The 17610-nt window shown below is 49.5% G+C and overlaps 1 protein-coding gene across 1 annotated transcript; it reads left to right on the top strand.

Moving 5' to 3' along the window:
• Window positions 1-14983: 14983 nt before the first annotated feature.
• Window positions 14984-15943, top strand: LOC129210652 (olfactory receptor 14A16-like). Its single transcript, XM_054836636.1, has one exon. The coding sequence runs from the start codon at window positions 14984-14986 to the stop codon at window positions 15941-15943; it is 960 nt and encodes a 319-aa protein (XP_054692611.1).
• Window positions 15944-17610: the final 1667 nt, after the last annotated feature.

Below are 17610 nucleotides of genomic sequence, written 5' to 3' on the forward strand. Positions count from 1 at the left end.
TCCACCCAGCACAGAGAGGCTGGCTGGGGAGCTAGAGGAACAGGGAGAGCTACTGCAGGTGGAATAAACACCCAAAGCGATTTAAGAGTAGCAAGGAGAGCTGTTAGAGGGGTTGGAGACAAGCTCTTTCCTGGGTTAGCACAGAGCACGTGGAGCTCTGTTGGGGACATGAAAAATGTTGAAGATGCCCTTCAGGCTTACATCCTGCTCTTGGGCCCTGGTGTAGAAACGAGGCAAAGACAGGAAGAGTCCAGTTGCTGCAGGAGTTCTCTACCGTCCCCACAGATCTGGCTGCAGGATATCAGGAGTTCATACAGGCTGAAGAAGTGACAGGAGGGGCTAACTGAGCATGTCCATAGCTGCAGAGAGAGAAGGGAAGACAAAACCAAAGCAGAACATCTGTGACTCAGCCTCAGTAATAGAATCATCTCCAGCCACAGCCATGTGTGATATAAACCAGGATGAACTCGTGTCTGTTTAATACCATCGTTCAATTTCACAGGTTAAAACATGGAGTTAACTTTCTGCATACTCCTCCCACACTCTCATGTAGCCAGAGCAAGTCCTAGACAGAACAATGATGAGTGTCCCGTAGCTGTTAGCTGAAATAGCAGCCACCACTGTAGGGCCAGGCCATGGTAATCTTCAGCCAGAGAGGCTATGGCCTTCAATTAGGATAAAAATATTGCTAGGAAATTAGGTGGGCTTTTCAAAAGAGCTTGCTGGGGATGGGATGCCTTGACATGCATTGAATTGTTCTTGCTTTCTCTATTCTTTGGTTCTGTTGTCATGCTTGGTCTGTGTGGCTATATTTCTTTGTGAGCAACTAAAGTGAGTTATTTCCAGCTTTCCTCTAATGTCATGAAATAAGAAAACTGTTTTAGGATGTAACTAGTGGGGTTTTTTTTCTGCTTTAACTGTTGGGTTAACAGGTTGGTCTTTACTTCTGCTGTCGTTGGGAAGGCAGAGAAAGAAATACCAGGACAGGCTGAACCAGGACTTGTAACTGACAATGAACTGGAGATGATATTTTTGCAGGCCTCATAGTTTACAGGGTTTACAGGTTTACTGTCTTTGTGCAGTGCACTATAAATGCACAGGGGAAGCTCCTCCATACTTTTCCTGCCTTCTTAGGGTGAGACTCAGTTGGTAAAAAGGGAGAATACTCCTCCTTTGCTTTCCAGGAAAAGCAGGGTGGGGGGAATGATATGGATTGCACCAGAGAAGGGCAATGGGAAGGAGGAGGGAAGAGCACTGGCACATGGGCAAAAGGAGTCTTCTAAGAGCACTGAGCAGGGTTGCGGACTCTGTGTCCCTGGCTGTGTGTCTGGACAGTGGTAGGTAGTTGGATCTGCAGGGCTCTAGGAGTATGAGTACAGGGTCAGATTCATGTTGGTGAAGGGGGCTGTGAGATGGAGGATTAAATTTTTTGAGGGATGGGTCATATCCTGCATCTCCATCTCAATAAAAGAGACACAACCAGTTCAGAGTTTTTTCTGGGGCATTCCCTATACCAGTTTCCTCCAAAGCTTGAGTTGTGAAGCTTTCCTAAACCAGGCTGGATAGCATCAGCTATAACTGCAAGCTGGCACCCTGGGAAGGAGAGTCAAGAAACTATTCTGACCATAGAGATGAATGGAGAATGTGTATGTGTGTAGTCAGGAAGACAGAACTTTTCCCCGGAATTCCCCTGACCTCTACTTCCCTCTTCAGGCTGGAGAGGAGGAGGCAGGGGAAGGGGATAACGGACACTTCCCCAGTCATTGGAAACAGATGGCAGAAAGGGGTCAGATACTCCTAGGCAGCATATCCTACTGCCACCATCAGGCAAAGCACAGGGGACTGGAGGGCCCACTAGCCGGACTCAGGAGGACACATTGTGTGCTAGCCAGCCACCAGCCCCCGGATACTCACTGTGTCCCAGGAGCAGTAGTGAGAAAAGCCATTCCAGCACAGAGCAGGGAGAGAAATTGCTTTGTAAGCTGCACTGGGAGCTGAAGCTGCCAAGGAGGAGGCTGGAGAAGGGGTGAGGAATAAAGGGGGGAGCAGGCAGGTGTCAGTGCTGACCTGGAGTCAGTCTCACAGTACTAGAACCTCACTTTTGTCTCTCGCTAGAGGAGCAGCCCTCCACAGAGCAAGCAGGGTCTGTCCTGGGCCTGGCATCTGGAGGTCTTGGGGGGTCCACTGACCTCATGAGAGGCAGTTGAGCCTTTTGGTGAAAGGTGAGTCTGCCTTCACGCCCACCTTTGCTCTCTGGCAATCAGATCCCCAGCACTCTTGAGTCTCAGGGCTGCTATAAAGATGCATGAAGATCCGGGCTGCATCTGTGGCCCTGGAGGTGGAGATGGGGAACAGGCTTTGGGAAGGCTGTGGTACCTTTCGTGCCCCAGACCAGCAGCCAATGCTGAAGACCCTCTACTTAATGCCTCACCTCTAAGTCACATCCAGTAGACTGGAAGCCTGAACTTCACATGAAAGAAAGATAAACTCTGCAGCCTTCCTCTGTGCTGCATTTCCATGTGGCATCTGGTAGAACAAATGGAGGTACTAAGGCCAAGCTGCTGTATAACCTCCTGTATTTCCAGGTCTGAGCAGTCAAATAGAGGAGACTGAGTCAAGTAGGGCTCAGGGCAATGTCTGAGAAGGAGAGAGCCAAGGGGAGATCCCAGTGTAAAAGTCAGGATGGAGCCTTGCAGTTGGGGAGTGAGTGGGAAGGAGCGGATGAACGTTAAGAAGTCATTTTATTCACAGTGGAGATGCACTTAGTGTTGTTTTCTAGGTCAAATGCAGCAATACTAAGTGTTGTGGTGCTCCAGTCAGCCTACAAGGAAACCCTTTCCTGAGCAAACAGGAAGGCTGTCTATCCAACCCCCATCTCCAAAGGCCAGTAGGCTGGGAGTGGGCAAGTTCTTGCTTTCCTGGTGCTCCACCAGGTCTGGGAAGTAGCTGAAGAAGGACTGGTGACCCCCGCTCCCCATCTCTTAATGCCATCATCCTTCCTGGATAAAAAAGTGAGGCTCGAACCCTGCGTCAGGGCTTGCACTGAAGGAAGCATGACCGATGAGGCCATTTGAGTTTGCATCTGTCCCTCATTCTTTTTTCCCAGCAAACATCCTTGAGACAGTCTCCCCCAACATGTGTGCCAGCCCTTACCCCAATAGGGCTCCTCGGCTCTTGTCCAGCTGCAGCACTGGAGTCACACTGTGATCACAGGAAGAGCCTCTGGCTGGAAGCCTCTGTGGGTCCCCATGGAAAAGGGAACATGTTGAGGACATCCTGACCATCCCCGTGCCGATGGGACTCTCAAGAAGGGTCCCTAAATTCTAAGATGCAGTGTAGCTTCTTATTGCATCAACAGTCAGGAGAAATTGCCTAGTATTCTGAACACCCTAGTGGAAACAGGCAAAGGTACATGTGCATACACAAACACATGAATACATGGTCTTGTACGCACACAGAGCCATGCACACACAGGATGGACACAGCTGACCATACACAGATCAATGCCACTAGGGAGCAGTACCCTTACAGCCACTGCACCAATAGCAGCATATACGATGAACAACACAACTGTCCCCAACCTGTTGTCCTCTCAGGCTGATCTGGTGTGAAGGTCACGAGTGGTCCTGTGTCCCCTGCAGCACTTAGCCACGGGCACACACACCTACAGTCCCTCCAGTGTGTGCCTGGGCTTTGGACCGGCCCAGGTGTCCTGCCCAGACTTGGGGCTGTTACCCACTTGGCAGCTCCAATCCTGGGTCTCTCCAGATCCTGGTATCCTCCTTCTCTAGCCAGCCCTACCTAGAGCTGGCCAGTAAAGCATGTACATACATTCACCCCCAAACTCATACACAATAGTGAGCACACTCACACAGCAAACAGCCTGGAACAGACTTTAATAAGAAGTCAAGACAGACTACAGTGATCAGGCACAGTGTTTGGCCACAAGAAACCCAGAAGATTCCTGGAGGGTGTTGAAGACGTTTTGAGACAGACAGTCAATGAGCTGACTAGGGCTACTCTCTTACTGATAGACAAAGTGGATCTGCATGGGGTTGTGAATGCTGAGGGCAGCCACTGCTGCAATGACTATGAGATGGAAGAGGAGGACAACTGAGAGAATCACAGCACAGGACTGCAGGAGGGATGTTTTTATCTAGTTGAGGATCTGCTTGAACTGTCCTGGAGGTCAAAGGGGCTGTGGGTTACTCTTGGATCTTCAAGGACAACATCTTCAAAGCCCAGGAAAACACCAATCTGGTGTGCAGGAAGTCTAGCAGGGCCTGGCAGGAGGTCATCGAGGATGAACAGGGACCCTCCGACTTCGGAATTCAGACACCAGAAGGAGGTGCAGAGAAGGTGGAGGGGTAACAGGCTCTGGGAGACAGATAGGGGCATGGCCTGTGATGGAACCAGGAACGCTAATGCTCAGCTGTAGCTGGAACTAGCCAAGGATGGGGAGAGCAACCAGTAGGGCTTCTGTAAGTGCATCATCAGTGCAAGGAAAGCAGCTAAGGGAAACTTGGTTCTCCTGCCCAGTGGGACAAGGAAAAGGTGAAGGAATTCATTGCCCTTCTTTACCTTGTGTTTTCTGGGTAAGATCTGCCCAGAGGCCTTCCTGACCCCCAAATCTTCTAGCAGCGTCTATGGTTGTGAAGCTTCAGCCATGGTAGAAGAAGATGCCACTGGGGATCACTGATGCCATCTAGACACACACCATGGGACCAAATGAAATGCCACCAAAGGTGCTGGGGGGGCGGACTGGTATCATTGCAAGGCTGCTCTTGATCAACTGGGTATTTGGCTGATGGCACATCTTATTGCAAGAAGGTAAGAAAGGGAATCTGGAGAATGAGTGGCTGGTCAGGGTCACCACAGTCCCTGGGAAGGTGATGGAGCAACTCCTCCTGGAAGTAATTTCCATTCACAGAAAAGATGAGATCTGGAAGAGCCACTAAAGAGAAATGGAAAGCATCCCTGACAGGCTTGGCTGCCTTCTACAATAAGATATACAATGACTGTGGGCACAAGGGGAAAGCAGGGCATTTTCTTCACTTTACTAAGAGCATGGTGGGACACCTCACCTATACAGCTAAACTGGTGAGGCATTCACTAAATAAATCAGCCATAAGACGGTGGAAATTTCATTGGTCCATTAGGCCAAAAAGCTGTGACCAGTGGTACAAAGTACAGCTGGTAGCTAGTTACTAGTGGCATCCCTGAGTGATCAACGCTTGGCATGACATAGTTTGATATCTTTATTAATGGCCTGGACAATGGGATGGAGCACATTCACAGCACATTTGTGGATGATGCCGAGTTGGGGGTGTGCTCCTAAGAAGTCTCATCTTGTTTCTTCTAGTATTGAGCTCTAGATAACATCCAGAGGTCTTTCCATTCTGAGTTACTTGGGCAGTTAATCAATCTGTCCTGAAGAGCTCTGTAAAGACAGAATGGGCAGAGGAAGAAGAAAAGACAGTGAGGCAGAAGACAAGGTATGAAACGTGTCAATATAAATATTGTGGTTCCTCAGAACAAAATTTATCTTCTCTGAGCATCAGCAAGAAATGTATTTTGTCGAGTAACCATATATACATATATATACCTATGTCTTTACCTACACCTATACACACACTCACACATATATAGACACTCACATAGAAAGACAGATAACACAGATAACACAGATATGATCAGATAAGTGCAAATCTGGCCACTCAGAACATTTCACTGAAGCTTGTCATCCAGCTTTGCTCTATTAGCTCAGCACAGAATCACAGAGTCACTGAGTTTGGAAGGGACCTGTAGAGATCACCTAGTCCCACCCTCCTACTTAAGTGGGGTCAGCTAGAGCCAGTTGGCCATAACTGTGTCCAGCCTTCTAATGAATATTTCTGTGGATGGAGATTCCACAGCCTCTCTGGGCTACCTGTTCCAGTGTTTGACCTCCCTCACAGCAGAGGAATGTTTTCTAGTGTTCAGATGAAATCTCATGTGTTTCAATGTGTGCCCATCACCTCTTGTCCTGTCACTGGAGACCACTGACAAGAGTCTGGCTCCCTCTTCTTCCGTCCATCCCAGCAGGTTTCTACACACATTAAGATGCTCACCTGAGTCTTTTCTTCTCCAGGCTGAACAGTCTCAGCTCTCTCAGCCTCTCCTCATATGAAAAGTACTCCAGTCATTAAAACATCTCTGTGGCCCTGCACTGGACTCATTCCAATATTTGGTGCTTTTCTGTGACTTCTATTCCTGCACAGAAGAATCACAAAAAGACCAAACAAAATCATAAAAGATTATCATAAAGGCCTTGTTATAGACAATCATGTTCCTTAGAGCTCTGGAGGGAGCCAGGAAGGTTATAATAGGCATCATAAATATCCAGGAAGCCCAAGGCTTCTCCTGAAGGGTGACTGGGTTCCACCTGAGAAACTGAGAGGCAGTGCTAGGCAGTGTGTAGGGCTATGAGAGAGGGTCAAGAGAAGGCAGTGAGAAACAAGGTGATACATGATGGCTTCAGCAAATCCTTCCAATTATGTTTCATCGCAGAAATGGAAAGCAGTTGATGTCTGTGGGTGGAGGAGGAGGTGACTCCTGGGAATATGATTCTATTCTATAGTATGTCAGGGCTGAAGGCCACTCTGAAAATCAGAGATGATGGGGATGTTTCCATCCTGCATTTATGCCTCAGCCTGGGAGATGGTGAATTCCTGCTGCTGGGGGGTGGGGGGGGGGTGGGGGTGGGGGTGGCTGGTGGCTGGACAGTGCTCATCATGTTCCATGAGTTAACCTAGCTCTCTTCCACTCCTTCATCCCCATACTTGCCTTGATGTAAGAAAACATCCATCAGCCTGAAAAAACACATAACCTCCTGGAGTGAGGTCCCATCACTGCAGGGGAAGAGGGAAATGTTTGTGAGACACAGGTAAGTGCAAGGAGAGAGTGGTGTGTGCATAGCAGTGAGTGTGTTAAAGGCAGGAAGACAATCTGAAAGAACATGACAGGGTGGTCATGCTGAAATGAAATAGGTTGAGTTTTTATTTTGAGTCAGCACAAGAAGGAGGATGTGTATTTCTTTGCTTGGATATGGAATGAGGATTCAAGGAATTCTGGGGCTGGGATGCAAGCAATTCTGGGGCTGGGACATCTTGGGTGATAGAGGATTAGCACTTTGAAAAAAGCTGGACAAGTTGTGGGGAACTCATAGGCATTGGCAAATCCTTAGAAAACCACAGCTTTGTGTTTGAAGCAACAGCCAGTGAGGACAGAAAGACATCAATAAAGCTTGGGACATCATGGGGTCAGAGTGAGGTGGGGAAGCAGGGGGTAGTGTAGTTAAAGTCTTCAAGGAAACAGGCACAGGCATAGGACAGTGTAGGACAGCCTGTGGGGGGGAGAAACTAAAAGCTTTGGTAGGGCAGTTGAGTTGTCCATCCCTCCCAACAAAACTGAGGTCCCTGTCCTCTCAGCTACGGCTGCTGTCTCTTCCACTGAGGCCCATGAGAGGACACTGGTTCATTCAATGAGGCCTCAGGGCCTCATTAATTCCCCACACCACCTCCCCACCCCCCATGCCCCTACTAGAGTCCTACCATTGTCATTCACTCAGCATCGCACATCTACCACATAACACTTTCCCCAGGAAAAACCCTGAGCATCCCATGAGTGAAAGTATACCCCTTCCGAGGGGATGGCGGGGGGCGGGGGGTGGGCAGGGGTTGTCCATCCTGCTTGGTGAAACACGTAGAGGACTTTCAGAGCCACCTCCACATTTGATTTTCCACTTGTAACCAGTGCCTGTGACTTCCTGCTTCACCAGTCCCCAGGGATGAGCACCTTGTCATCCTGCAACCCCACCATTTCTCTCATCAGCCACTGGGGACTTATAGCAGCCTTGTTCATAGCTGAGCTTTCTCCTCTAAAGTCTGTAGCTGCATGGTTCAACGCATTGGCACCACTTACCACCTGCTTTACTTGGAGAATGAGCTGCACACAGACACCAAAGGATGTTTTTAAAATTGCCAACCAACAAAAACAAAAGAAGGCATAGTTCAGTTAATAAACAAAAGACATTCCTCGGCTGTATAATAAGTCCACCTTACCTCCACTGAAGTTTACATTACACAGTGGATAACCTTGGACCAATGGAAAATATCTTTTTTTGTCAAGCACAGATCACAAGACCCCCCAAAGCACTCCCTGCCCTGGACCATTGATATTCACTCTGCACACAGTGAGTCACACGCTGAAGGTGTGAGCTCCCTTGATTCATAGAGGGAAGTGAAGAGACAAAGTGAATTAAATGTTCTATTTTGAATAGAACTAATCTGCACTAATCTCAACAGGCATGACTTCTAGAATGTCTGCAGCATCTAGATCCACTCATTTTTCATTCCCTTCAGGGTAAATTACATGTGACTCGATCATAGGTGACAGAAGCAATGACACTGATCTCTAATTTTGGACACCTTTGGTGCAATTGTCCAGACCTCCCTTTCTCATTAAGGGAGATAAATCAGTTATTTCAATTGAGATGCCTTGGCCTATCATGCCTGTCCACCAGCTCCTGGCCCACAAAAGCTACTGTCATTCCTGGGTCATGTTTCCCAGTCCCATGTGGGGGTTTCAGCTACTCCAGGCTATTTTGGAGGCAGTGCCCACCTCTGTTTGGGCACCTGAATCTGCTCCTGAATGAAGATGTTAAAACATATGCAGAAAAGACCTTGGTGTAAGAATTCATTTTCAGAATTTTGAGGGTTGTCTACAAATCCTCATGAGTTTTTACGTAGGCCATGGACAATTAAGATAATGAGACTTTCTCTCCCTCTGTGTAAATTTGAACCTATACAGTCATTTCCAAAATCGTATTTCCCGCAACACTTTGAATAGAGAAACTGTGTTCCCAGGACATATTTAGAGTGGCACCTTGCACATCTAAGTTTCATATCTAAACAGAGCTGGAAGCAATGAAATGTGAAGGAGTTGGATAAATCACCCTACTATTTCTTTGCCATAAAGCAATTACCACAACTACTAGCACTTCCCTCATATTATCCCCGGTTTTGAGCTGGTCAAATATTTATGTGATGTACAATGGCACAATACCATGGCCCTCCAAGTGTCAGACCCCAGCCAATACACAGAGGCTCAGAGCACAGCTGTATGGAGAAGCCGAGCACAGCTAAGGAAAGCAAATGTCACTGCTATCTTCAAGAAGGGCAAGAAGGATGACCCAGGGAACTACAGGCTAGTCAGCCTCACCTTGAGGCAGAGTGTACCCTCAGCAAGTTTGCTGATGACACCAAACTGGGAGGACTGACTGATACACCAGAGGGCCGTGCTGCTATCCAGAGTAATATCTTCTTGAGAGGCTGAAGAAGTGGGTCAACAGGAGTCTCATGAAGTTCAACAAGGAGCAGTGCAAAGTCCTGAACCTGAGGAGGACAACCCCAGGCATCAGTACCTGATGGCGACTGCTCAAAGCAGCTTTGCAGAAAGGACCTGGGAGTCCTGGTGGACATCAGGCTGAGCATGAGCCAGCAATGTTCCTTTGCTGCAAAGAATGCTTCCAGCAGGTCGAGGGAGGAGATCCTTCCTCTCTGCTCAGCACTGGTGAGACCACACCTGGAGAGCTGTGTCCAGTGGTTGGCTCCCCAGGGCAAGAGAGACATGGACATACTGGAGAGAGTCCAGCAAAGGGATGCAAAGGTGATTAAGGGATTGCAGCATCTGTCCTGTGAGGAAAGACTGAGAGAGATGGCACTGTTTAGCACAGAGAAGAGAAGACTCAGGGGGGGATCTTATTCATGTCTACAAATAGCTGAAGGGAGGTTGTAAAGAGGATAGAGCCAGGCTCTTTCCAGTGGTGTCCAGTGACAGGACAAGAGGCAGTGGGCACAAATGGAAACACAGGAGGCTCTGTCTAAACATCAGGAAACACCTTTTTACTGTGAGGGCAACTGAGCACTGGAACAGGCTGCCCAGAAAGGTTGTGGAGTCTCCCTCCTTGGAAATACACAAAAGCCATCTGGACATGGACCTTGGCAACTGGCTCTAGGTGGCTCTGCTTGAGCAGGGGGATTGGATCAGATGGCCTCCAGACCCAACCTCCCTCCCAATCACCATTCTGTGATTCCATGCTTCTGTGATCATGTGATTCTGTGATTACACACAGTTGCTTTGCCTGTCTAGTGAGTGCAAGGGTTGCTGTTCTGGAGACTTCCTCAGTTTGCTTACAGAAGGTTCTAACTCCCACCACGATGTCACCTTCAGTGGAGTCTCCTGTATTTCTTGCCCACAAATGCTCACTCAACCTGTCGTCTGTCCCATGGAGAGCTCCATACATTCGAGCTTCCCCAGCTCACAGAGGGTATCCCCCCAGCCTCAGTTCTCTCACTCTCCCCAACCCCACCCAGTCTCTCCTAAAGACCTTGTGTCTATCCATCACAGCACCCAAAGCTTTGCAAGCTGACACAGCTGTGATTCCCTCAGCAGTGATGGCATGAGGAGCACCAGGTCCTTCTGCCCATGTCTGAGGCTAAGGATATTGGTGCATACCTGGGTGGCAGCAGCTCAGCAACATCTTCTCATGGGAAAAACTGGAACCAAGCACCCAGGACTCCATGTATGCAAAGGCTTCAGAGCAAAGACATGCTGGAATGGATTGCAGGTGGTAATGTGCTGGTGAAACGAGATGTCCACAAAGACAACAAACCTTGCAGTCCCCAAGGCCAGAGGAAATCAGGCCTTGGCTGTGCAGCCCTTGCAAGAGAGGAGTTTGCTGCCTGAGGTGACTTCTGCAGCACCTTGTCCCAATTTCCAGTAACATAAGGTACCACTGAGAAAGTCCCTTGGTGAGGTAAGTTTGTGATCCAGCCATACTGTGAACATCAGTGGCATCTTTTTTCTTTATCTCATCAGGCAGGTCTGTAAGAGAAAGGAGAACAATCATGGGTTGAGAGCATAGTGGCAGGAGTGGAGACCATTGTGTGATGTGCCTCCTAATTCTGCAGCACCTCTGGGTGTAAATGGGATGGACCTTGCCTCCGTACTGCAGTGCTGGTGTTCAGGTGTTTGCACACAGGCACTGGACCCTGTTGCGTAAAGGGTGAAAGTCTGATGTGTGGCTGAGGGAGGCCCTTCCGTTGAGTCGCAAGGTTCAGAAAGGACCCCCTTGCTTTCTAAACTCCTTCTCAGAGAGGAGCCTAGATGCAGCTATGTCCAGTCTTAGTCCCAGACTTGGTCAATGGTTTATGTCTAAAGGATTATGTATAGACACATATTGGAGTCAGCGTTTGCCTGTCGGAGCCCCCAAAGGACTCTGACTGACTCAGTTTCGCAAAGTTGAAATTAATAGAGTTTATTAAAGTGGCAGATATAAAGAGTTCAGAATTGCCATTGATAAATGCGCTTACTGCAATAGCACTAATATATGACTATGATTATAATTATAATGCTAGCAAAATACTATCCAGAGCATTCTCACCAAAAAGATGAAGTCGCAGTGCTTACCAAGAAGGCATCCCTGTCCTGAGTGGACGAGAAGGAGCACAGCCCGTTGACTGCATTTTCGGAGTCTGCGATTCCTTCTCTCCCCCCACCCCGGGGATAACTTCCTCAATATCCTTTATACCCCAGCCTTAGCTGTCCCCTCTCTGGGGTGACGTTTAACATGATTTGGGTAGAGAGTCAAGTACTATAGTCATATAGGTTTAGCATGTACTCCTTTTAGCTCCTGATCATATTTAGGGGTGTCAACTTTAATATTAATTTCACAGATAATTAAGCAAAAGGTCTCACTCTGGGCACCGTGGCCTTCAAAATTCTGTGTAGAAACAGTCTATCTGTTTATGCTGCATTCTTTAGCCAAAACAGGGCCATCTTGCAGCTGTAGGACTCCTTTCTGCTGCTGCTTCTCATACCAGCCTTGTGGATCTCCATCCACAATGTTTGTATAAGACGTAAGTGGACGCTGGTATTTTTAACCTCTTATGTGCAATTCCCACAGACCCCTTTGGGACACCCTGGGATATCTGCCCTGCACCAGCTCCAACAGGGCACAGACGCCCTGGACATCCCGTGCAGTATATGCCAGCCACGTGTGTTTGTACTGGGTACCCCAGGCACCTGGCATGGCAATAGAGGCCTTTCTTATGCCATTAAAATAAGTACCCAGAATTAATGTAGGTGCTTGCAATGCAGGGATGTGCATATGTCTTAGTTTTGTAGCGAGCCGAGCTCTAGTGAATGTGATGGATGGAGGCAAGAGAGAGATCTGACCCTCCTTCTGGTACACTCCTCCATTTGGTTAGCTGAAAGTCCAGCAGCCAACAGGGAAATGTGAGTCTAACAGACGTTCAAATGCCTTAAACATTTGGTGTAATCTGAGGTGACCAAGGATGCCCCTTCCTACTGCCACGCAGTTGATGCTCAGGCAGAATTTGGGTTTCTCATATGCTCTGCAAGAGTTGTAGATGCTCCGAATGCCACCAAGTTCTTGTGTACAAGTAGCTGACTGCCACCCTCTGTCCCACTGGTCACAGCAAGAGCTCAGGGAAGGGGCACCTGCTTCGTGCACACCTGAACTGCAGCAAGAAGTATGCCAGCTCCTGTCGGTCTGGAGATCTGAGTCCCTCTTTAGCCTCAGGGCTTCTAACCAGAGATGAGATACCTGCATGGACTCAGCCTTACACAAGGGGAAATGACCCCTGCCTGTCACTGCTGGGGCAGTAGGACAGGGATAGGGGCTAAGGGAGCGGAAAATTTCCTTCTCTCATAGACCACCGTGTTCTGGTAGGACAAAACATTCTTACAAAATCAGTCTCTCCAATGTTCAGAGAGGACCATTCTGTGATTACTTCAGTCTGCTTCAACCTACACACCCCAGGAGTGACCCTGCTGCATTTCAGGAGCTGTGGAAACATCTCGAGGGAGGCTGGTGGTGAGCAGAGACAGCGATGCCTTAGACTGGTGCTGTGCTGCTGAGCTTGGACAGGCTCTTGGGACAGTGAGCTCGTGACAAGCTTTGAGAACTGCAGAGACAGCTCTGCCCAGGAGCAGCTCCTCTGCAAGGTGCAGCAGAGCTGAGGGCACTGCCTGCAGGCACCAGGGGGAGATGAACAAGGCAGAGAGGTTAAAAAGTCTGGTGTGGGAGGACCGAGGAAAGCTCACCTGGGGGGAGAAATCTTCTCAGCCCTTTACATGGTAAGTCTCTGGAATGTAGGTGAGCATCCTGGAAGTATCTCTTAGAAGTGGCACATACCATGGTTTGTGCAGAGGAGGAGAAGGTGCTCCTGAGCAGGGTTTCCCTGCTGCGCTGTCAAAGGACAGACAGGGAATGACATCTCCCTTCTGCCTGGAATGTGTGCAGGGGTGTGAAGCTGGGTGTGCACCCAGGGGTGCCCAGGGCTGTCCTTCAGAGCAGGGTCCCTGTGCCCCAGGGAGCCATGTGCCAGGGCAGGGACTGTGCTGCCAGGGTCAGCAGTACTCAGCCTTCTGGGGAGCTCCCTGTGCACTGCGGGAAGAAGCTCTTGGTGGAAGAAGCAACCCCTTTCAGGGCAGGTCCTGCTTTTGGGAGGGTGCTGTGTGGATCAGGGGCAGCTCACACATCCAGATCTCCCCCAGGGCATCTCTAGCAGAGACTTTTCAAGAGGAAGCTCTCAAGTATGAACAAGTCACTGAGATGCCTGATCTGTAACTTCAAGCGGTCAGCAGGTCTGCTAGGAGCCTTGTAAAGCGCCTTCAGCCATTCCTCTGCCTGTGGACAGCATTAGCATCACCTTTGCTGGACCCTTCAGGGTTGCTCTCACCTGCCCTTTTCCACCTGCAAATATTAACATGTGCCTGGGCAGCGACCCGCAAAGAGGCAGGTTTCTGTAGGGCCAAAGTGGGTGGACAAGGTTTGGGATGGGGTCTGTGAGCACTGAAAGGGAAAAGACATGGGACAGGGAACCATCTCCCAAGAGGAGAACCTCCAGGCAGCGGGGATATGATCAGGGAATGAGAGGAAAATAAAAACAGAAATATTGTCGGAGGGAGAATTCAGAAAAATCCATATGATCCCCTTCAATGCACGCAGCTTCCTCTGAGCAAGCTCCCTTGCCTACTCTCCCACTCTGCAAAACCTCTGCCTTCAGGGCTGCAGGGTCAAAGGCATGAACCACCAGAGCTCCGGAAGAGCAGTGGTGCATCTCTCCAGCCATGTGCCCTTTTTCTGTCTGTAGAGCAGAGGGCCTGAGTGCAACTGCCTGGCAATGTTGATGGCTGGGAGGTAGCATGCACAGCTGGGTAAGAAGAATGCTTTGGTGTGCACCTGTGTCCCCTCCCTCCCCTCCTCTCGACTGTTAACATATTTTTCGTTGTTACCCCACTTGACTGCATCAAGGTTATTTTTATCTTCTTCTTGCTGTCAGGCTCTCTGGGCATGGGAGTTTCATCTGCAGAGTCAAACACTGATCTTGTGGGGCCTTTCACAGGCAATCCTCTTGCTTTGCAGGACTGTTCTGTTCTCCCTGAGTGCAGCAGAAATGCTGAGGGTTTCTAACAGTCAAGAACACTCCTCAAGTGATATAGAGGGCAGGTGTAAAAAAACCTCACTTCTCAAACTTCCTTTTGCAATCCCCCTTCCTTAGCAATGGAAGTGCAGACTCTGACAAGCCCTTCTGCATTAGGAGTGGTTTCATCTCAAAAATGTAAACATCAGGACTGGCCCCTGCCTCCACCATTCCCATGAACCCACTGATGCAGGGTGACTCCTCTGGAGGCAGCAGGCAGAGGCATTGCTCCTCACAGCACACATAACCAGCACAAACCAGCACTCCAGCCACGGAGATGAAGGAAGGTCTCCTAGACAAGGAAAAGGTGGATTATGTAGTAGGGAGGAGGAGATCTTTGTGAAATGGCTTTCATTTTGCTCAGACGAGACTCTCCTAACTTTTTACTGTCTTCATCTCCTTGAACAGTGCTGCATGCACAGTGGCAGCAAATGTCCAACAGCAGCTCCATCACCCAGTTCCTCCTCCTGGCATTTGCAGACACACGGGAGCTGCAGCTGTTGCACTTCTGGCTCTTCCTGGGCATCTACCTGGCTGCTCTCCTGGGCAACGGCCTCATCATCACTGCCATAGCCTGCGACAACCACCTCCATACTCCTATGTACTTCTTCCTCCTCAACCTCTCGCTCCTCGACCTGGGCTCCATCTCTACCACACTCCCCAAATCCATGGCCAATTCCCTCTGGGACACCAAAGCCATTTCCTACTCAGGATGTGCTGCCCAGGTCTTTTGCTTTTCCCTTTTGATGTCAGCAGAGTTTTCTCTTCTCACCGTCATGGCCTATGACCGCTACGTTGCCATCTGCAAACCCTTGCACTACGGGACCCTCCTGGGCAGCAGAGCTTGTGCCAAAATGGCAGCAGCTGCCTGGGGCAGTGGGTTTCTCAACGCCGTGCTTCACACTGCCAATACATTTTCAATACCACTCTGCCACGGCAATGCTGTGGACCAGTTCTTCTGTGAAATCCCACAGATCGTCAAGCTCTCCTGCTCAGACTCCTGCCTCAGGGAAGTTGGGCTTCTTGTGATTGGAGTCTGCTTAGCATTTGGGTGTTTTGTTTTCATCGTGCTGTCCTATGTGCAGATCTTCAGGGCCGTGCTGAGGATCCCCTCTGAGCAGGGATGGCACAAAGCCTTTTCCACGTGCCTGCCTCACCTGGCCGTGGTCTCCCTGTTTATCAGCACTGGCATGTTCACCTACCTGAAGCCCCCTTCCATCTCCTTCCCATCCCTGGATCTGGTAGTGTCAGTCCTGTACTCAGTGCTTCCTCCAGCAGTGAACCCTGTCATCTACAGCATGAGGAGCCAGGAGCTCAAGGATGCCATTAGGAAGTTGATTTCATGGATGTTTCTCAGTCATGATGAACTTCCCATCACTCTCTATAAGTGACTTCCATTCTAGGTCTATGCTGTGTTGGTTTTAATTATCATTGTCATCATTAGCATTAGCATCATTATTATTCTGCTAATTACCATTATCATAATTGCCATTTTGTAGTAATTTTTGGTTATTATGTTCCTACATAAATGTTGGGATTCATCTCACTTCTTCTGAGGAATGAACCTGCTCTGTCCCACCTGAAACCTGTGTAAAAGTATATCCAATGCTGTGTCTGAGGTGACTTCCTCCTAGGATCTTCCAAGCACAGTGCCTGGAGACTTGACTTGTCTTCCAAGGCTGGTGCAAAGAAGAGGCATGAGCAACTGCACCCCAAAAGGGTCTGTTGTTCCATGGGTTCAGGTCACAGTGTGACCTGTTAGAGTTCAAGGGTTGGATTTATGACTCACCTGCTGGTATCTGGTGACAGTGGTGGTGGGGAATGTTCACTGAGGTACATACCCAGGGCCATCTCACTTATGACATGTGGATCATATCCTTAAGCAGGAGTCTGGAGCTGCCTGGAGAGCCCAGGAGATCTCCACATACTGTGTGTGCCTAGGATGGGCAATGAATGAAGCTCCACAAAGTGGTGGAGTCACCCAAAAAGAATGTGCTAAACCCAGGTATCTCAGGGATATAAGGACTCTGCAGCCCCAGAGCAGGCACTGGGGACCCAGCAGACACAAGGAAGGGAGGTTGGAGAGTGATTTATGTCACCATCGGGCAACAGCTGAACACATCTAATGTCCTTGGAAGTATACCATAGTCCCTTAAACCACCTGACATATCCACAGAACTCCTGGGAAGGGCGATTAGCAGCAGTGATCCCCATCCATCTTGGGGCCATATGAGCAGTACCAGAAGGGGGCCAGGAATGTCCAGGCAGTCATAGGATGGATGGGGAGAGATCAGATGGGGGGGGCAACCTGTTCTAGAAATTGCCTCAAATAGAAAAATGCTGGTATTCAGCTAATCCAAGGCAACGTCCGGACTGTGGGTACCCTAAAGCATGCTTATGGCATACAGAGACAGAAGTCCTTGATGTTCTGGTGCTCCACCAGGCCTGGGAAGTGGCTGAAGAAGCCTGGTGCCCCCCACTCCTTATACTTAGTACCATCATCCCTCCTGAAAGGGTGTCATGGAGAGGCAGTCTGGGACCCTGTGTCAGGTCTTGCACTGAAGGAAGCCTAACAGCCAGGTGAGTTTCCTGCTGTCTGTCAGTCCCTCTGCCTAGCACATATCCCTTGAGACAGTCTCCCTCACCCCATTTGCTGGCCCATACCCCAAATGTTACCCCCAGCCTTGGCCCTTTGTACCTTCCATTTCCAGCCATGGCCAGTCACTATGGTCCAGGTCTGGGCTGATCTTTGAAATGTGACCAGCTCCATCTACATCGGGGGAGTGTCCAGCCTTTCCCTAGCTCACGCATGCCCAGACCCTGGCAGGCCTCAGAGCAGGGCTATCTGAAAATCCCTGCATGGGACACAGCTGAGTCTGGGTAGGCTGTGAAAGCAGGAGGAACATGGGGGGATGAGGCACTGTGGTGTCTTGTACAGACCATACCAGGAGCATGTTTTCCCACCCCTGAATGCACCCTGCACAGTGTGGTACCTGCACAGTTGGGCTGTGGGGCTGCACATGGGGCAGTGGGGCAAGGCTGGTGCAGGGATGGGAGT

The sequence above is a fragment of the Grus americana genome, chromosome 10 (genome assembly GCF_028858705.1).
Source record: "Grus americana isolate bGruAme1 chromosome 10, bGruAme1.mat, whole genome shotgun sequence".
Taxonomy (NCBI): Eukaryota; Metazoa; Chordata; class Aves; order Gruiformes; family Gruidae; genus Grus; species Grus americana.

What these genes read in the sequence shown, in the direction of transcription:
- LOC129210652 (XM_054836636.1), top strand. Translation starts at nt 14,984, where the DNA reads ATGTCCAACAGCAGCTCCATCACCCAGTTCCTCCTCCTGGCATTTGCA.